The sequence below is a fragment of the Bombus fervidus genome, chromosome 11 (assembly GCF_041682495.2).
Source record: "Bombus fervidus isolate BK054 chromosome 11, iyBomFerv1, whole genome shotgun sequence".
Classification (NCBI taxonomy): domain Eukaryota; kingdom Metazoa; phylum Arthropoda; class Insecta; order Hymenoptera; family Apidae; genus Bombus; species Bombus fervidus.
In genome coordinates, this window is record NC_091527.1 from 1829894 (window position 1) to 1851612 (window position 21719).

A 21719-nucleotide genomic window follows, 5' to 3' on the forward strand; every position below is an offset into this window, starting at 1 on the left:
ATATAAAAATTTCTTTTAAACATAGTGCTAAACAACTTATGAAAATGTTTTTATACTATTTCTTTTGATAAATAAAGTATTCAAAATAACAAATGTATTAACATGTGAAGAAAATTTAATATAAAAGATAATATTGGGAAGTTGAAATATTTATACATAAATTATGGAATTCTATATACTAAAATCTAAATCATTCTGCTTTGTAACAAATTTTTATATACATGTTATATACACGTTATACAATATTGTATTCTTATATTTATATCTTACGATACATATAAAAATGAATTACTTTTTCCTAATCATAACTTTCAGACTAAAATTATCTTATAGATACATTAAATCTAAATATCATTTGTGATTATTTGATAGAAATTTATTCTCTGTTATAAATTTTCGAAATATTTGTGAATTCTGTACGTCTTCAGTGAATCTTAAAATTGAAGTATCTTTAGTACCTGTTTCCAGATTTGATTTTCCAGGACAATACTGATAACGATTTAATGTAACTAAATCTTTTCCAATATCTCGTGTATACATATTATTTTTGTTTAATGCTTCATGTGTATTATAAATATAAATTGGTTGATTATCAGGGATACTTGAGTCATAATGTAGCTTTTTAAATATTATAAATGTTACATTCCTATTGGTTGTATCATCAATTTGTTGTGTACAAAATGTTAATGTCTTTAATTTGTAACGATCTGCTTTCATTCTAGACTTTTTAAAATCTGTCATTAAATCTATAAGGGAATGATGATATCTTAAAATTATATACTCTTCCCAAGATAATGTAGTAATATACCTAACTTTATTATATGTACGATACAAACAATCTGCTTGTATCAAGTCTTTTATTATAGTAGGGTGAGTAGCAGGAAAAGGAAAATTCCATGGCACTACTGTGTATGTAAATTTCCAATATGGATTTTGAGATTTAAATAGTTCTTTAAAGTTGTTATTATATTGATTTGGAATACCAAAATCATACACTATAAAATTATTCACACCGATTATGTCATGAAACTGTATAAAGCCAATCATTTGTAGTGACTGTATTGGTTTTTTTAATGGTGGTGCTATACATACTCCAGTATTAACATAATTTAAATTATGAGGTTGGCTTTTTATTGGTAATATAGGTATATTGTGAGTATCTAAATTAGATTTTGTAAGAAACATTACTCCTACTGGTATTTTATTTGTTTTGTATGCACAATAGAAATGATATCCTCCATAATTAACATTTTTGTCAGTACTATTTAAATTATTACCAATTGAAAGATAACTAAAACTTCCTAAAACTAGTTCAATTTCATTTTCAAATAATATTTGACATTGCATATCCTTAATGTTATTTGATGAACCAAAACCTATTACTTGAATTTCTTTGTCACGTATATTATATGCAGAATATACATATAGATCATCATCTAATCTTTGCCAAGCAGAGAGTGGTTCTTCAAATTTCATATCAAATTTAGTAAACATTGGCACATTATTTGTGCAGTTTATTTCACTTCTCTGATTTGGTTTACCAAAGTAATTAAAAACTTCTAAAACATATCTTAATTTGTTATATTCATGTCTATAAAATAATAAGGATATTAGACTCACTACAGCAATTATTACAAGTGCAGCCTGGTAGTATTTTCGCATGTTTCAAGATTTAACGTAATAAATAATAATATAGCAATTTTATCAATTAAAACATATGGCAATGTATAATTTGTGAATTGGATTATCTCAGGTATAAATAGAATTCTGAAACAAAAATTTTATTTAAGAAATTAGATATTATTGTTATACGAGTTTTATAAATTTTTATTTACATACACCTTGAAAATAACGTATTTAAAAGTTTTACTTTGAGGTACGTATGATATGTTGACATTTTCTTGAAATATCCCATTTACTGTTTAATCCAACTGTTGAACTTATTGTTCACTAAATTTCCATTTCTTGCACTGTATTATTATTGAAGATCAATTTAAATGCTTGCAACCTATATTTGTTGAAGATTAATTCAAGTGTTTGATAACCAAATAAAAACTGTTAGGTTAGTAATCTTTCGCGCCAATTTTTTAAATGATCATGTACATATATAGATATAAAATATTTATTGCATTTTGTTATTATTTTTCCTTACGTAACGTATAAAAAGATTTTTTGGAAATTATTTTTAAGGTTTGCACAATAAAAAAACAATAAGTAGTTTTGTATTAAATTTAAATTTATTAGTATAAAGTTGATTTATACAATTGCGTATTGTTCGTATAACAATTCACGTACTTTATAATAATCTTCTGAAATGCAACCTTCTAATATTACTTTTCCAGCCTCATGCTAAAAAGATGGTATTAAACTATAAAATATTTTTATTTTATCAGATTATTATATTTTAATGACATTAAATACAAACCCTCCTAACGGCGATAGTATTATTGCAACACCATAAAACACCTCCACTAAATTCAGAAGGAATATTACTTTTGTTCAAAATCTGTTTAAAATCAGATAGTTTTAATTCGTTTATAAATGTTGTTTGGTGGCCGGGTACCTATAATTTATAAATACATTTATATTGTAGAAACTAAAACTTCATTTTTGTATGAATACATACCTCATTTAATGGTAATGGTTCCAATGTAAGTATTTTGTCACTTTGATCTATTACATCATCTGACTCGGTACCTGCAACAGCATCTCGGCATATCTGATCACGAGCAGTTATCATTGCATCAACCCATGCTACCTCAGAATCACCTTTTCCCTTTGAAAAGTTTAAGCCACTAACAAGCGCATCTGTCAAACGAACCTGAACAAAACGCAACATTTTAATTTATACACATTGGTTTACAAAAATTAATTAAATATTACTTGGTATATGTGCGTTTCTGTTGTAGCATCTAATGTTTCTCCCCTCCCAGGAATAAACACTCGTGCACCTGCACTTTGTGCTTGTTGAGCCAGGATTTCAGTGTCCTTTTGTAATCCTCTAACTAGTACAACTCTTCGTGGTCTTAATTGTGCTAAAATTTTCTGTAGTGATTCTCCGTCGGATCTACCTTCAAAATCTATATATGTGACAGATGCATTAACTGTCATTGTACGTGTAACTTGGATACATTTTGTTGGGATATCAGTGGGTATTTCTGGATGATGAGTAGTATCTTCTTGTTTTGTTTCCAGATTTTCTTTATTATCATCCACTTCTGGCATAGTTTCTGCTATTTTATAATCTTCTGGTCTACGATATATACAAATCAATATAAATATTTAAAACTTATTATACATAGCTATTATTAATTTAATAAAATACCTTATAATTTCTCCATATTCGTCGATTTTAATTTTTTCTTCTACAAATGGGAACATAGGGTGTTGTTTTTTACTTTGTTTAAAAAATCCTGGTTTACTTTCTTGTTTTACTAATAAATCGTGTTTTCCCCTTCCTCCACCAACTTCTATTTCATCTTCTGATTCAGAACTTACATCAGCAGTCTCCCTAAAAGGTAAAAAAGTATTCAAGGAATAAGAGATATTTTAAGAATAAGTCAATTTTTATATTATGCAACCACATACATTTGTTCTTGTTTCAATTGCTCTTGCTTTAATTTTTCTTTTCTTTGATATTCTTCTAATTCAAGTCCTTCTAACTTAATTCTCCTTTTCACCTCCAATGTAATATTTCTGTTACCGCCTTTTTCAACCAAATCTCTAGCAAGTGTTCCTGGTGATGTCCTGCTAGTTAATATAATACTGTTTTGGGGATTACCACACCATTGCAAAAACAATTCTCTTGAAAAACCACATTCCATATCTGGAGTGCTTGCAAGTACAACCTAGAGTATTTGTATATAAATGTATTTTCAATTATAATGTTTATAAATTATAATTTTATTAAAGATATTCTAACCTTTGGACTGGGAACTTGATTTAATTCTGCCATACTGTGACATAGTTGTAAATGCTTAAATTGAAATGGATTGTTTCTAGCACCTTCAAAACTCCTCATTAATTTATCACTCATCCATTCTATTTGTGACTTAGCAAACTCAACGACATTGTAACTAACATTGTTCAAAAGAGCCAAAGAATATGCAAGTAAACCAGATTCTTTATTACGCCATAATTGGTCCAACATATGAGCCAATTCTAATACACGACCAGCTGTATCTACACTGACCAAGACATTTCCACCTCCACGTAATGTTTGTAAAATATTTGCTGTAAATTATTATTGCATATAAAGTACTATAAAAATTTATTGCTGGAATTATCATAAGCATTTATTTTCATACTCATTAATTTTTCATCTCTTGTTCTACGTCTTGCTTGCTGATAAGTAGCATTGAAAGCATCTGTTATTAACAAAGATGGTCTCTGTAGTCTTTCTAATTCACAACCATTTAAATGTCGTTCCTTTTTGTGATTAAAATCAACAGCATATATTATGTCTTCTTCACCAACTTTTACAATTTTCCAGATAGTTCCCCCAATCATGTGACCAGCTGGTAAAGGTGTTAAAGTAACTCCATATCCTTTTCCTTTCATTGAAATGCTTTGATTATATTTTAACTGAACTATTTTGTCAAATGCTGCATCAACATCATCAAGTGTAAAAAGATCAAAGTCTTCCATATTATGACGGGACTATAATAAATAAGCATAAATGTCCTTTGTATGTATATGATTCTTTCTTATGTTATCATAAAAAAATAATTGAAATTCTTTTTATCAAAAATACCTGATACATATCATACATAAACATTTGTCCCATCTTATATACAGGAATAGTAGCATATATTGGACAATTTAATCCACATTTTCCAACTAGATATGGTAAAGCACCCAAATGCAATGGATCTGGATATGATAAGAGTACTGCATCTATTTGATGAACATGTCTGAAATAATATTGTATTGTTTAGTTTAAATTTTCTATTGAATTTATAATTACCTAAATAATATATAATAATTTATCAACCGTTTTAATTCTTTTATAAATTCTTGATCAAAATTTTCATCCCATCCACAATCAAGTAATATTCTTAATTCATCAACTTGCAATATATAACAAGGAGGAGATTCATCCATAGCCCCAGAAATAGCATGAAGTTTTATTATTGATGTCATTGTCTTTGTTCTTTTTTCACCTATTAAAATATATACAAATAATAGATAATACCTAAAAATTCATTTATCATATGCTATTATTTCTTAATTATTATAGAACTCATTATGTATACTTTCAACGTAACCTAACATAAAGGTGTGATTAATTATAAATAGATTCATAACTTTAAAAGAATGCCAAAATATTAAAAAGAATAACATTGATTACCGTCTAATATTAATTTAATTATTTCTAAATGTATGGAAATGTCTGAAAACAAAACATTTCAAAATATTTTTTTAAGCTTAGAAAGCAATCAACAAACGGTGCAATTGACTTTTCGCTAAAGTCCCGGTATTTCATAGTAAGAAAAATGAATAATTTCGTCAATGTTACATAAATTACAATGAATATTTCATAAGTATATAATTATAAATGTAAATTAAAGAAAAAGTACAGCAAAATGTAATTAACAACTATAAACCAATGTAAAATGTATAACTTAAATAAAATCATAAATGAAATATAAACGAGTAATTTTCTAATAATTTTTATACATCTCAAAGAAGAAAAGTCATAATATTACTCAGATTGGTATCTATGTGTGTTTTACCATAACTGTGTTTACAAATACATTCTAAGATTTATGTATACATTCTTTGTCTCTCTCTTTATCTCGTAGCATAACGGGACTTTTTTCAAGACGATTGCTGTCACGGTGCAGCTATGAGATACGTAAGTTGAGATTTAAGTTTGTTTTTTCCATAATTCAACGATTACTTGTCGAATTATATGGAAATTTTGTGTGAAATTAGATCGCGTGTATGTAGTATGGATAAGAATAAAAGTGAACATACACGATAAAAATATCATGTAACGGAGTGGCGGGAGATTGCAAGTAAATAGCAGATCAGCTGATGAGTGACAACAGACAAACGAAAGCTTATTGTTCTTGGTCTTGGTTATGGCGACAAGCAGTTCCGATGGCTCTTGTACAGCACCTGCAGATTTTCAGCTTTCGTCAGAGTTGGAAGACGTTTCGAATCGTTTAAGCGTGAATTTATTAAAGTGCCCACTGTGCCATAATAGTCGCCGAATTTTTCATTGTCGGCAGTGTATTCAAAATGGAGATTTTATACATTCAACTTCTGTTTATTCTGAACGGTGAATATATACTTATAATTTACGTATTTACTGGCCATTTATTTTTATGTATTAAAGCTTTGTTTAGCACCAAACATTCTTTAAATATTTCTAATAACGTTGAATGCAGAAATAAATTTTTATTCTCACTAAATTACAAAAAAGATTCGTTATGAAGTTTCGATATATCAGTTTCCAAACTTTTAATTTATATGAGTAATAATTATATACGTTCAAATATTTTATTCTGATCGGTATCTGAACAGGTTTGCAGATAAACAATTGCGACTTTTACGGTTGAAAGCTGCCAGAGCTCAATTGGAAGAAAAATGTGTAAAAGCTCTTGAAAAACATAAACAAAGGGATAAATTGGTATTTTATATTTAATATTTTAAAGTCAATAATAAAAAAAATATGAATTTTTGTATACTATCATTGTATTTAATTATTCTTTGGGTTTGTAGATATGTGATATAAATACTTGTAAAGAAAGAGTTAGACTACTCCAGTCATTAGTGAATGAAACTAGGCAAAGTATGAACAGAGGTATATATACCATAATTATATAATATTTAGAAAAGTGCTAGACTAAATGAAGTTTAATAATATGCAGGAAATCAACGTTTAAATGTTCTCAAAGATGTAAACTCTCAGTTAGCACTTAGATTACCTAGACATGAAGAACGAGTAGAAAAATTACATCGTTATGTTACTGGTTTGAGAGCAAAACAAGAAAAACAAAAAGAAGTGATAGATAGGAAAAGACAGCAGTTGAAAAAAGTCATCAGAACTGCTGCTAAACAATTAATTCAGTATATTTTTCCATTATCTAAAGTGCAACCTAGTAGAAGGTAATAATATCCATTAACTATCTAAAAAATTATTAGAAATTGTGAAATTTATGATCAAATATTTGATCATATTGATGATCAAAATTTATTTATTAAACATTTTTCTACTTGTTTTTATAGAAGAAGTAATTTTTTAATCAATAAAAATTGATAAGAAAATATTAACTATTTTTAGTCTGTGTAGTAGCGAGGAAGATGCTAGTTCAGATGTAACTTGTGCATTGGCAGATGCATCTGGAACATCATATGTTAGAGGCAGATGGATAAATGATACAGAAAATGCTCTAGAAGTCCAACATCGTATAGTTGCCCCAACTTTACCAGGAAGTGGAGATTATAGTGCTTATTCTTTATGGGGTACATATGCCATTTAGCTTGAACTTTTTAAATAAATTTTATAAATATCAGACACATCTGTTTTAGTGGCAGCAAATAAAGATGGAGTACCAGGTGCAAATAAAGAGACTGCAATGCACAATCCAGCATATAATATCAGTGCTGCTTTAACTTATGCTACACAGTTGGTTAATATTATTGCTTATTATGTTAATGTAAGGCTACCATATAAACTTGCTTATGGGTATGTCAAAAATATTCCATTTTTTATATACAATATTTTTTGTATGAATCATTGAAATAGAGATAGGATTACATGTAATATTTTTTATACCAATCATTGCAATAAAAATAGGATGTTCTTAAAATTTGCTTCTTAAATATTTTCAGAGAATTTTGTGGAAATGAGATGTCAGATCAAAAATTTGCCAAGAAAGTAGCAAGGCTCAATAGCAATGTATTACATTTATGTTTTACACAAAATACCAACACTGCAGTTTTACATCCAATGCATACTCTACAAAATCTAATGCACTTGCTCAATACTGAAATTAGTGATCTTGGAAGGTATATATTTATTATATTTATTTATTGTTATTATATATTAATATATTATTTAATGATTTGTGTATTATGACAGAATTGGTCCAATGGAGGTTGATTCAAATATTGTAGCACAATTGTACAGTCAATTAGTTCCCGATTTAGAAAATAGCGACGATTCAGCTTCTGACGAAGAGGAAGATACTTTTAATTGGGATTGGGAAGCTGTAAGTTTGCTTTGATTAATTTACTAATGGCTGATGTGTCATTTAATAATGTCTCGTGTATATTATATAAATATTTCATTTTTATAGGTACCAAATGTTGCTTGTCCTGAAATGGCAGTTCCCATTCCTGGTACAATGATTAGTCAACAATCATCTAGTATGCAAGTGAATCAAAGTGTTGCTGGAGGCTTAGTTACAAGTGCTGCAGCTAGTATAGCCTCTATTTGGCGTGGTTGGACAACAAACAAATAGACTGTTCTATTTAATTAATAAATCTCTTTTTATACAAATCACAACTACATATGTAAGAACATATGTAACAAAAGACACAAAATTGACAATGCTCCACAAAATGTGAAATACTGAAGAATGAATGTTTAAAAGTATAATGTACTGTAAATACATGTATGAATTTATTACTTCATATATGGTACGTGAAATAGTTTAATTCCGTGATAACAAATTTTGTAAGATCTGACGATTAGTTTATTTTGAACTATTTATATAACATACTGATTTGTGCTATTATTTGTAATATAATTCCAAATACTTTCAGTATGCTGATGATAGATCGTAATTCTGTGGTACAAATTTTGTAAGTGTACAAGCAAGCGTTTGAACACTATATTACATTTTCAATAATTCTTTACTTATAAATATGATTCATTAATAAGATGTGAGTTTAATACGACTGCCTTTTTTATGCTCACTGCACTTTGTGTAATTATGTATCTGTTAACATATACATAAAATATTTCCTCGCATTAAAGGTGTCATTACTATCATGAAATTATTCGTGTACTTCTAAGTTATTACAACATGGTTTTAACATAATGTTTTAAGGTCTATGGTATTTCAGTTTTCTACAAATATATACAATCGGACAAATCAGGTAACAAGTTTGTTACTTACAACTACTTAATGTGTTTTATAAGCGATTTAATGTCTCTGATAGGAAAACCATATCTTAGAAATGTTATCATTTTTATGTAGATATGATCATATCATATATATTTCACACATATTTTTGATCATATCATATCAAAAAAGATATGACCTGTTAAACACTTCATACCTGACAATATACTATACATAATATGGATATAAGCAAGGTTGTATTAGATTAATGACCTTTCATTAAATTAAGTTAAAATTAAGAATAACATATATGATATCAAAGTAAATTTTGTATTTGAGGTGTTGTTGAAGATATATTATGTAGATTTAGTAAAAATCAAAAGTGATTTATATATTATTACTACTAGAGCACAAATTTACCAATGTAGCATAGTTGCACCATTACATTATCCTTAAAATATATGTAATTCTTGTAGTAAATTACGTTTTCCTAATTAAATGTTTCAGTAAAATAACAATTCAAATTATTTAATATCTACAATTATACATAAGAATAGGAAATGAAATGTTCTTCATTTTACCTATTATATATGTATTTTAATTTTAATATATATGTTATGAAGGAATTATAATTATATAGGAGAAAAGTGAATACCTATATGTGAAGTAAATATATATATATATGTAATTGGTATTAATTGTAATATCAATTTACTAATAATTGTAATAATAATAATTTTTTTTATAGAATATCATTAAAAAATAGAACCAATTATCTCTTATAATTGTTAAATTTAAAATACAACATAATATAAAATTATCTATTACACGAATAAGTAATATTATGCATAGTTACATTTGATTAAATAATTTTATACGTGTTCGTTTTTTCGAAAATTATAGCGTTTTATAAACTACAAGGATAAAATTATTTTATGGAATTATAATTGAATACTAATACAAAATGTTATATGTAAACTGAAATTTGTAAACAAACTAGCACAAATTTATAAATGTTATTTGATAAGTACTTTAAGAAATTTAATAGCACATCATAGTTCATGTGCTTTAATTAAAATAAAAATGTAAATCTAGTTCTTATCAAGATATTCTTGATAAAATTAAAAAAATATTTTGGATTAGTTTGATAAGTAATGTAAATATAATGATATACAGTTTATATATTATATAAAATGGCTATGTTTTACCTACAAAGTTTCATTGTGATATTACAAATAAATTAGAGTTTGTTTTTTATCAATTTTATTGTATTTTTTAATTCAGTAATATTATGGGGGTCTTAAGTATAAATTTGCATACTTTTGGATTATATAAATAACAAAAAATCAATAAAATATAATTGATAAATATTTATTGAGTAGAGAAGGATAATAATATACAACATTAACTATATGTTCAAAGTAAAAACCTATAGTATATTGCTATAGAGAACTTGATCAGATTTTTATCTTTACTTAAAAATTAAAATGCTTTGTACAATAAATTTTGTAACTGAATTTAGTATTACAATGCAACTCCCAAAATTATTTAACCAGAAATTAAATATGCCTGCATCATTCGATTACAATCCCACAGTCTCTCTTCTTGTAGCACTCCTTAGTAATTCTTGTTGCTTGGTATCTCATTTTCATGACTTGTTGATTCACCAGTTTATTGTATATCACATGTATCAAATTGTATACATATTGAGTACACTAACTGGCTTGAGAATTCTGTAAGCATATCATCATATAGTATTTTAATTTCTATGTACATACATTTTATCTTACACTTAGTGTAAAATTCTTATTCTTAACAATTAAAAAAAGAAAAAAAAATTTTTTCTTCGTATTTCTCTATAAAGATAGAATATTATTTGTTTTGCATCACAATTTCAAAAAATATAAAATTATAGACTATATATATTTTTTAATCCTATAATAAATTAAATTATATTAAGCATTATATCCATAAGATATTCATTAGTGACTAATCTAAATAATATATTTCAATATTAAGGTTGAGAATAACTATTTTTATGACATCAATTAAAGATATAAAATACATTACATACTTACACTAGTGAAATATTAAATGTTATCAAGATGATTATCTTGAAATATTAGAAAATATGGCAAATATTGAAACAAATTATATTAAGGAATATTCTTTTATTTTTTAGGTTTAATTTGTATTTTAAAAACTAATTAAATATATCTTAAAATGTGTCTATAAATCACATTTTTCTATACCTTTCTTATTAGTAAATTGTAAATTTATGTTTGAAATATATTGTTTATATGTATTTTATATTATTTGTTGTTCATTCAAGTTTTTGTTTAAGATTGTGGAAATGTTTTATATTATTTAAATTGGTATACTAATTTTTAAAAATTATAATAGATAAAAAATATCCATTCGAAAACTAGAAAAAGATTTCTGTTGCTACTCATAAATTAAAACTTCCTATTATTAGTTTGCAGTGGAAAAAAATGAAGGGATAATAATTAAAATACAGCAATATACAATTTAAAATAACAATATTATTTAGACTAATATGTTTAGTGCAATCCAATGGCTACTAAAATTTCCAAACAAAATCCTTTTGACTTCAAAAAAGCATTCTAAAATATACGTGACATATAGAAACAAAGAAAATCTTTTAAATATCAAAAGCTGCAGTATACAAGTTGTGTAATAGAGTGTGTTAATTATTTAAAAAATTTAAAAAAAAATTTTGCAAGATAATAAAAGTCAACATTCACAAAACACACACACTTATGAAAATAACAATTATACTCATTACATATGGGTTTAATTATGTATATTATATACAATAATGTAGATAAATAATAGGATATCAGTAAATCTATGTATGGTGGTATTATACATACAGTTGTATTTTTTCTTATACTGAATTCAAAATATCAGGATTTTCAGTATAAAAATATAAAAATAAACACACATACACACACGTGCGCACGCACGCACATACACACACATCCCAAGATCTTAATTGCTGATTGCACTAATTATAGGATGCATATTATTTACATATATATGTTGATACATTCTCATAGATAATTATGTAAATGTATGTATAATGTTAAATAAATAATAAAATAATGATAATATTCTAATCACAAATAAAATAATATTACCATGATGTAATAACTTAATAAATTCAACAATTAAGATCTTGACACATTTGCAGTTAAAATAGATAATTTTACACAATATCAAGCATGTCACATTCCAAAATTATTTTATGATGCATTAAGTACTACACTGTAAAAATTAAGAAGAAATTTTATTAGTAGAGAAAATGAGGGAAGGATTGTCTTTATTTACATATACATAATATACGTGAACAGTAAAAGAATTTCCCCTTAAGAAAAGAAAAAATTATATAAAATGTAGAAATTTTATATTTTCAAGTGTATTATTAATTTACACAAACATTATTAGCATACGTTGGAATTAAAATACAGAAAGCAAATATTATTTTATATTAATATTTCTCTAGATATAATTTTGAAATAATAGGATCTTTTATCTGTATCAATTGTATTTTTAATCTTGTAAATTAAATTATGTAGTATGTGTAATTATATTGAAATACTAACAACAATTATGATTGAGATCAGTAATCGGAGAATTCAACTTGAACTGCAGGAAAGGACTTGAATATTGTTGAAACGTAATCTGAAGAATGAAAATGGGATGTGAGAGGATTATGCAACAAAATAATCAATTTGATAAAAATGTTTAGAGAAATTATTCTTTTGTTTTAATTGAAAATTTAAAAATTAGACATAGGGTAATAGGCATTGTGTAATTTAGGATATTAATATGCAAATTAAGAAATTTACAATTACTTGAAAAGAAAACATAATTCAGGTACACACATTGAAGAAACTTTGTTTTTGTTTATTTTGTACACCATGTAATATTTATGAAATAATTTTTTTTAAAAAGTAAATAATGTATAGAAATTACTATGTCATTGTAAAATTATTATGCAAGCATATTCAATGATATTCTTTGAAAATAAAAGTTAAGAGACACACAAAAGAAAAATTACAATAAGTATATACAAAACAAAAAATAAAGAGCTACTACTTTTTAAATCTTATAAATGCATATATTTTTTATCATTTCTGTTAACTAATAGCCCCATTCCGGATAGTACTGATATCTACAATATTTTAAGTACAAAATGCAAAATGCAAGTATTATTTAAGAATGAATAAATAATTATTAGCATTGTTGTCTAAATCTTATGAAGTTACGAAATTAATAAAGATCATGCCCAAAATAGAAATTACAGAATAGGACTACTAGTAAAAAGTAGAAGAAACACATGTTAAAAATGTATTTTGGATTTATTTTCATAACCATTGTTATCATTATCGCGAGTATACTATTACTTTTGTTATTACTAATACTCGAGTATATTCAATAAAAGAGTAATAATAAATTTATACTTGCATATATCAAAACGAATAAAGTATTTTACTTTTTAATTAAAAGTACACAGGAATTTTGAAAGTTTCTGCGTTTTAATTTTTACTTTTAGTTATAAACATATTTTAGTAGTATGAATATGTAATATCTAAGGCAAGATAGTTTAATTAAATGTTATTTAACTACCTTGTAAGTTTTATTTTGAATTATTTATAGACGAATAATGTTGTATGTTTTCAATATTTCGTCATAAGTTCACAACGAATAATTAACATTTTCAAAAATATGTAAAATGAAAATTATTATATGAGCAAACTCTATAAAGTAAATGATTTAAGATATCAGTAAAACATATTACTAGCTTTATACACTCCATACTTCATTATTAGTAAAAATAGAGGAGATAACTCTATGCAGGGAATTTGTTATTTATTTTAATATATTACTTTAAAACGATAATAGACTGTTAACGTTAGTTAATTTCAGGACCTTTTTTAACCAGGAACGGTAATATATACTTTGGTATATGTATGCTAGATTTATATACTTGAGGAGGGCCTTGACAGATAGTTTCTGTTACATATATTTTTGGAGATACAAAATTAATCACATAACAAGATAAAAGAATAAATATATGATTACCTGATATATGTGGTTTGATTAACCAGTTAAGTCTCTGTGTACAAATACATTTAATGTCTTCAGAAATCAATAATGTGCTATTCTGGTAATATATCTTAAGTACTATACTTACTTGTCCTTCATTATGTTTATATGATGAATATTGAAACCTGTATCTTAATTGATTTTTATATTTTCTCTTTACTTATAAATTACTTATGAAATATTGATTTTTTATAATTAAAATTATTTTTTTATTCAATCATAGAATTTTAGTTGTGATAAAATCAAATAATGAAATAATTTAAGATAAAATCGATTATTTAAATTTAGATACAAATAATGTAATTTCGAATGTAATTTTCGTCTTAAGAAACTAAAATCAAGGCCTCCTTACTACATTCCTACTGCTCGATTTTTAGAACGATTTAAATAAAATATTGATACACAAATTCCTGAACATAATTTTTATGTATATACATAGTATTGATATTTCTAAAACTAAACGATCAGTTTTTCTACTCTTCTAGCGCGTGACAAAGTTTGAGACATCTTCAAATATAGAATGAACAGCTATATAAATATACTTAGAATTTATTAAGGAAGAGCATGAAAAACTGACCTAAGAAGTAATTGTTCTGAGCGTAAGTTCTCTAGAGCTACAAAAATATATAATCGTTTATAGTAATATTATGCAGCAACATAGCAAGAGGATATGATATAAATATTCTACCCAGGATTAATTTTAATGGAAAACTAGATTTGTGAAATAATTTAAATCTACGAAAAGAAAATTATTATTCAAAAATATTGAAAAATATACATTTTTTTTTATTCTTGTAAATTGTTTAATACAGAAGTTGATTAATTTAAAATATATTAAAATAAAGTAAGTGATTTATAAATATTATTGTAGAAACATTACTCACAGTAATTTTCACATTATCTAGTTTTTCATAGAATATAGGCATATTTGTATATATTCTTGGTAGAATATTTTTAAATCCTCTGCTTATAACTGTAATATAAACATTTTTTACTCCTTGGATGAAGGATTTATAAAATCCAACAATAGATAGTGATAATTATGAAAACCACTAATACCAATATTAATTAGAATCAGCTGTAGGATGTACTTTGAGTTCACTTTCCGCGTTTTTCCAAGTTCCATAGTGAAATATATCAAGAGATATTTCTTAATGTTTAAATGTTGTATAATATCAACATTTTTTAATTAATTTACAATCCACAATATCTTTTTGCAAAAGGATGGTAATATAAAACAAATTTCTTTACCTTTTCATATTATTAGTTAATTTCATATTACTTGAATTGCAAACTAAACGTTTTAACTGATAAATAATTCTAATAAATAATTCCAAAAGCAAAATTAATATTTCTCATCATCATTGGATATCTAAAGTTATTTAGAAATTTAAAAAATGAATTGTGTATTTATCTTTTTGAATGGGTGAATGTATAATAGTTCAGGATTTTTAAATGTAGTTTTAAACTCTAATTTATTTTTACCAACAATAACGCATTGCAAGAATGTAAGATCTGCACATGTTTAGTAGCAGACTTAATTTAAGATTTACTTTATAATATACCAGTATACTTTTCTTGCAAATTAAAAATGAATCTCTTTTTACATTAGATGAGATCAGTAAAATAAAGATATTTCCGATAGCATCTGCATCGTTATATGATTATGGGACATGATTGATGATGTCTAATGATTACAGTTGTACATTTGATGCAGTATACAAAAAAAGGTTAGTTATATCGAAAGGAAATCGTATCCAAGACTTACACTATCTGCTCGGTTGGGACAAACTTCTCGAAACACTTGTTCAATAAAAGGTTGTCTAAAAAGAAAGAAATTTTTATATTACAATTTTATCTTGTTTTTTTTATTTTATTTAATCAGCATTAAATTTCAAAACAATAAACATTAAAAGAGGAGAATTCAAATTTTGGAGCTAAGCCAAATATAACATTTCTATGTTCCTTTTAATTTCAGAAACTATAACCTTAATACAATTTTGTATTTAACTTATCAAATAATAGAAAATATGATGAAATAAAAACTTAATAATTCATAAATATACATACTTAGCGGAAAGTCCACCACCAGGAGGAAGATTAGGAAATTCTTGGTCCACAAGAAGTTGTAATAGTTGCAAAAAATCAAATTCATTTTTGTCCTTTTGCACAGCAACGATTTCTATAAATATAACAACAAAATTAAATTGTTTTTATTAAGGATGCTTATATCTTAAATATTATCTCTACTATTATTAGAGTGCACTGTGCATGTACTATTAGATTTGTGCAAGAAACATTTGATCAATATCATTTAAAAAATCAGATGCATCTTGTAGTATCTGATAAATATTTTTAAAAATTTTATTTGTTTATTGTGTTACTTTAGTGTTATGGAACATTATTATTGAAACAAAAAGATAAACACAACAAAATAACTATGCATGCTATGCACTAAAATTCATGCATCTACTTAGGACTGGAAAACTTAGTGCTTTGGTACATTTCTTATGGAAATTCTGGATACAAAGTCCGGTCTTAAGTAGACACATTAGTATCTATATTTATGTATAAATAAACATGGTTTTAACAACCTTTTTAAATTTATCCACCTTTGGAATTGTATAATCTTATGTAATACACATTCATATATATACATACATACATACATACATACATACATACATACATACATATATATACACACTCATATATATATACATACATATATATACACACAGATATATATGTCTGTTGTAATGTTCCTCCATAAGAAATGCATTATTAAAAAATAAAATTTCAATAGGTAAAGTATTTCTAAACTTTCAGAAGGAAATGTTCACCTACCTGTGATATCACTTAAATATATTTGAAAAGAGGAACAAACAACTTTTGAATACAAATTTTACTTACAAAAAAGTTTAAAAGAATACCAACTCCAAGGGTGGAATGCATTTTTAAGTAAAATTAATAATTGATGTTAAAAGAGTTTAATCAAAGGAGAAACAATTAATACAATTTGACAGCACACACAGAGAGAGAAAACTAACATTATATATAAACAACAATCAATGTATCTTGCTATCTGTTTAACAGTTGAAGCAAGAAACGCAATATCTTTAGTACTCTAATATAATACTCTATTACTGTATTATAATACATACTCTATTTGCTTTGACAATATTTCAATAAACGTTAAAACGAAAGTTATATTAAATGTTTTTTGTGTTTACAAATATTCTAGATATTTTGAATTTACAAAAAACATTTCACTAATCTATTCTACACAAACATTTCTAATTGCAACAAATGGTTGATTTCTATCATGTGTTGTCATAAATATAACGAAATACAATTTGCATAAATCACTAAATGAATATTAAGAAAATTCGAATTTACATTAGATGAGAAATATTTGTAAAACATGGACTTTAACTATGTCTATTTAACAACAGAAATAAATTTCTGTAGGTGTAAATTTCGACCTTCTATCTGGATATTACTTATTCTTTTTTCAGAAGTCTTTTATATTATACAAATATAATTAATCATAAAGTATCAATAATTAAAATTTGTCCAATTATTTTAGTGGTATTGCACACAATTTATAAAATTACTAATGTTACATTTTTGTAATAACTTTACATGCTAAATTATATATTCAATGATTATGAATATTAAATTTCTAGAGAATAATGTTATATACAACATGAAAATACATCCATAAGAATAAATTTTCAACATTTCTTAATGGAAATATATAAGTATATATATATGCATATATCTCTCTCAAGAAAATTAGAGATAGATATATGACAAAATACATGATATTTACTAGAAATATATTTTCATTAACATATATATGAATAGTATATATGAAATAAATAATTAATTCATTAAAATATTATTGCATTATAGTAAATGGTAATTTATCAAAAAAGTAAAAATTCTGGTAATGCATCAGATATTGACATCTATAGAAATATTTGCTTATATAATATATTCTGATTTTAAGTTAATATATTTTAGGTATCAAATAAGATATTTCTATATTTTTAAGGAAAAAGGAAAATCCAAATTTGATTTCCAAACTTGTAAGAAATACGAATTTGATATAAATTCGTACTTGTAAATGTTATACCACTATAATGATTGTATTTTGAATTGTACTAAAATTTGATTATTAAATAATGGTATTAAGTGTTGCTCTCCATTTGAGAGTTACCAGAATGTCAAGTATGTGTGTGATATTGTGATTTTGTATTAATGCAACAGCAGAGAGAATATAATTGATTGGAATATGGAAATGTTAATGAACCTTTGATTCTCCTTTCAATGTCCATTTCAAGCTCAGCTTCTTTTTTCTGTGCTTCTGGATTTGGTTTTGGAGCAGCAGGAAATGTCACCAAAACTATGCTCATATTATCTCTGCTACCCTGCAACAAAGAAAGCACTTGTAACAAATAAAATTGAAAAAATACATTTGACTGCTTAATAAAAATATAAAAAAACATTAAATTTGATAAATATTTTTTTGTAAATTTGTTCTTTATTAAACATGAAATGTTAATAAAACATATGTTTTTAATGTATGAAAACATATTAGTAATCACATATATATTTGCAGTTATTCAATAAGTATATAAAAGAAATATAAACAAAATTAGTAACACAAAAAATAAAAATATAAGAAATAATAGAAATAGAATGTATCTAAAGCTTAAAAGTTATAACATATTATTATTAATTAATATTTAATACCATTAAGTATCATAGATTGAAAATTATAGATTGAGTTTTGAAATAAATAAAAGAATATAAAAATGTCTATATTTTAAAATGTATTAGTACCTTTAATATTAAAAATAATTTATATTGACACACCTTTAGTAGCAAGAAATGCATTATAAAATATACACGAAAAGTTTTAGACATCATTACCTTATACAGACAGGTGTCTATAACCTGGTTCGTAACTGCTTCTAAATCATCTGTAAGCAGCAGCCTTGAATGTATAAAATTACACAGATCTGTGTTGTTCATTACATCCCAAATACCATCACATGCTAAAACTAGAAATTCATCGTGTTCATCATCTCGATCTCGAACAAATATTTCTGGTTCTGGAGACACTAACTGTTCACATGGCCCTCGATCTTTCAAATTTTTGTACTCATAATCTCCCAATGCGCGGGATACAGCCAAAGCTCCATTGACTCTTTGAATCATTACACTACCACCAGCATTTTGAATTCTTTCTTTCTCAGCAGGTAAACCTGGTTTGTGATCTCGTGTTGAGAAAACTGGATCTCCTGCTCGGCAAAGTACAGCTCTAGAATCGCCACAATTGGCAATGTATATGTTTCTGGGAGATATAAATGCACAAACAGCTGTAGAACCAGATTTTTCAGTGCCAGAACTCATTTCTGGTAATTCTCTCATTTCATCGTCAAGTCGAAGAAAACCAGAATGAATTCCTTTGGTTACATTTTCTGCTTTAAATTCTTCTGTTTGCATGATACACTCTAACAAGTGCTCTGCACTATGAGCTGATACTAATGCACCAGCATGACCATCAAATACTGCAAAGTAACTCCAATCCGAGAGACCACCTTTTAAACCAGTTATTGCTCTATGAGCATCTTCCATCTCCATTCTCCAACCCTGCATGCTGGCAACACCATAATGTAATCCATTGCCAGAGCCATGTTCATTATATTTATCTGTTTTTGGAGTATCCAAAAGTGCCCCCATAGTATTTATTTAGTAATTGCTATGTCAGCTCGATTAATTTATTTTTCTCTTTAAATATTATTTGATCAGCATCTTTTAACTGATCATTCAAATAACACTTTTCTGAGTTTTACCTAAAATTATAAAAATAGAAAAGGTAGAAAAATCTTAATTTTTAATACAAAATTGAAATCAAATATAATGATATAAAAATATTGCTTTTAAATTCGAATTTAAATCGAAATCTGAATAACAATATCACATTTAGCTTATATATATATATGTATTTATTTATGTGTATGTACTACGCTATTACTTAGAATTTTGTCTCAATTATCGTTTTGTAACAGAAGTTTATTACGATACTATTTCGTTTTATGGCTATAATTTTAATTTAAAAGGAGAAAAAAGGGCAATTAAAACACAACATTGTTGTAATACCGAACGTAACGTACAAGATAATCTCGACATGCAAATATTTCAAACGAAACACGATAACGTTTTACGTAAATGGAAACATTCGAATTACGTGCAATTACGTTCACTATATAATTATTACGGCAGCCTCGTCAATAATAAATAAATTATTTGAATACAGGAATGGAAAATCTCGGAAGCGTAAGCTGTATCAGATTCTAATAAGAAACTATTTGGCAGTGCCAAATTTCGCGACTAAAATAGTTTATACCTCAGTCTGCATGTTCGCGAAACTTACGTAGGGAGATCGTGACCAAATATCATCGTTACTTTGCGAAAGTATATATGTGTAGACCGTGGTATTGCTAATAGACTTGTTTCATATCACTATCACCATGTTCTTTTGCTAGGCTCAACACACAGAACCAACGAAATCGACTTGCATGAATGACGGATATACACTAGGTAATTTTCTGCGCATGCGTCGGTTATTAATAGCATGTTTCATGGCGTCATAATCCGCCAATCAAAAGCCCACGATTTCCGCTCAAGCCTGGGCAATCATACAGGATCCTGAAGTAAAATTAACTCGCGCGCGATACTGGCATTAACTCTCACTAACAAGTATATAAACAACAACATCAAGTTCTTGTCGATGATAAATTGTACTGTCATTGATTACTGCGTTTATCAAAATTGTTATAGTCAGTAAGCGCAGTTCGTTTAAATTTCGAAATTTTGTGAGTAACATATAGTACTTTATTATGTTATTAAATACATTTTGACGAACTTTTGTTAATTACATTATAATATGAATTATTTAATGCATAAAAAGTTGTTTTGTAATAATATTCATAATTTTATTAATAGATATATAACGCTATTTTCTTATATGCAAATTCTGTTTTTCCTACGATTGCTTTTTTGATGAATTTTTTGTATAATTATTGTTTCTCCACATATATTAATTACTTGAACTTGTTCGTTTTCTTTGTTATTTGTAAACAGCATATTAAATGCTATATACACAAAGTGTTACGAGATACGATCTTGTAATTCGCGCAATAAAAATGGCGGGCAATAGAAATATTTTAATCTAGTCTTATTACATAAAAAAATTGACAAATTAGGAAATAGTGTAAAAAAATATTGTATTATGGTCATAATTATATATTTTAATCATTTCGAATAAATTCTTTTTCTTAAACATTTTAATATACTTTAAAAAATTATTATAAGCATTATACTGAACATACATAGTATATATACATATCTATATCTAATAACAAGAATATTAGTAAATATGAACCATTTTCGTGGCAGATATAAACTAATTTAAACGTATAATATATAATA

General features: G+C 25.9%; 4 protein-coding genes across 9 annotated transcripts; 1 reads left to right on the forward strand and 3 right to left on the reverse strand.

The window, feature by feature from the left end:
• Positions 1 to 97: 97 nt before the first annotated feature.
• On the reverse strand, positions 98 to 2066 carry LOC139992119 (uncharacterized). Its single transcript, XM_072012685.1, has 2 exons — positions 1840 to 2066; positions 98 to 1767 (listed from the first exon to the last, which is right to left on the reverse strand). Exon 2 carries the CDS (start codon positions 1660 to 1662, stop codon positions 352 to 354), a length of 1311 nt encoding a protein of 436 aa, XP_071868786.1. The 5' UTR covers positions 1663 to 1767; positions 1840 to 2066; the 3' UTR covers positions 98 to 351.
• Positions 2067 to 2215: 149 nt separating this feature from the next.
• On the reverse strand, positions 2216 to 5862 carry Cpsf2 (cleavage and polyadenylation specificity factor subunit 2). Of its 2 annotated transcripts, none has more exons than XM_072012673.1 (11): positions 5736 to 5862; positions 4994 to 5194; positions 4754 to 4913; positions 4308 to 4659; positions 3923 to 4233; positions 3589 to 3848; positions 3326 to 3511; positions 2884 to 3253; positions 2627 to 2821; positions 2426 to 2563; positions 2216 to 2349 (listed from the first exon to the last, which is right to left on the reverse strand). In XM_072012673.1, exons 2-11 carry the CDS (start codon positions 5140 to 5142, stop codon positions 2257 to 2259), a joined length of 2214 nt encoding a protein of 737 aa, XP_071868774.1. In that variant the 5' UTR covers positions 5143 to 5194; positions 5736 to 5862; the 3' UTR covers positions 2216 to 2256. The 2 variants fall into 2 exon arrangements, with proteins under 2 accessions (XP_071868774.1, XP_071868773.1); XM_072012672.1 differs by lacking the exon at positions 5736 to 5862 and adding an exon at positions 5351 to 5494.
• Positions 5863 to 6086: 224 nt separating this feature from the next.
• Atg14 (autophagy related protein 14) lies at positions 6087 to 9560 on the forward strand. 2 transcript variants are annotated; one of them, XM_072012682.1, is made up of 9 exons: positions 6087 to 6286; positions 6532 to 6637; positions 6730 to 6811; positions 6879 to 7116; positions 7292 to 7473; positions 7525 to 7696; positions 7843 to 8019; positions 8093 to 8222; positions 8310 to 9560. In XM_072012682.1, the coding sequence occupies exons 1-9, from the start codon at positions 6087 to 6089 to the stop codon at positions 8472 to 8474; spliced, it is 1452 nt and encodes a 483-aa protein (XP_071868783.1). In that variant the 3' UTR covers positions 8475 to 9560. The 2 variants fall into 2 exon arrangements, with proteins under 2 accessions (XP_071868783.1, XP_071868785.1); XM_072012684.1 differs by having other exon boundaries at positions 7540 to 7696.
• Positions 9561 to 10435: 875 nt separating this feature from the next.
• On the reverse strand, positions 10436 to 20830 carry LOC139992123 (protein phosphatase 1B). Of its 4 annotated transcripts, XM_072012697.1 has the most exons (6): positions 20662 to 20829; positions 19155 to 20080; positions 18532 to 18649; positions 16284 to 16395; positions 15982 to 16036; positions 10436 to 10813 (listed from the first exon to the last, which is right to left on the reverse strand). In XM_072012697.1, exons 2-6 carry the CDS (start codon positions 19965 to 19967, stop codon positions 10796 to 10798), a joined length of 1116 nt encoding a protein of 371 aa, XP_071868798.1. In that variant the 5' UTR covers positions 19968 to 20080; positions 20662 to 20829; the 3' UTR covers positions 10436 to 10795. The 4 variants fall into 4 exon arrangements, with proteins under 4 accessions (XP_071868798.1, XP_071868795.1, XP_071868796.1 ...); XM_072012694.1 differs by lacking the exon at positions 10436 to 10813 and having other exon boundaries at positions 12990 to 16036; positions 20662 to 20830; XM_072012695.1 differs by lacking the exon at positions 10436 to 10813 and having other exon boundaries at positions 12990 to 16036; positions 20635 to 20830.
• Between the last annotated feature and the right edge of the window lie 889 nt (positions 20831 to 21719).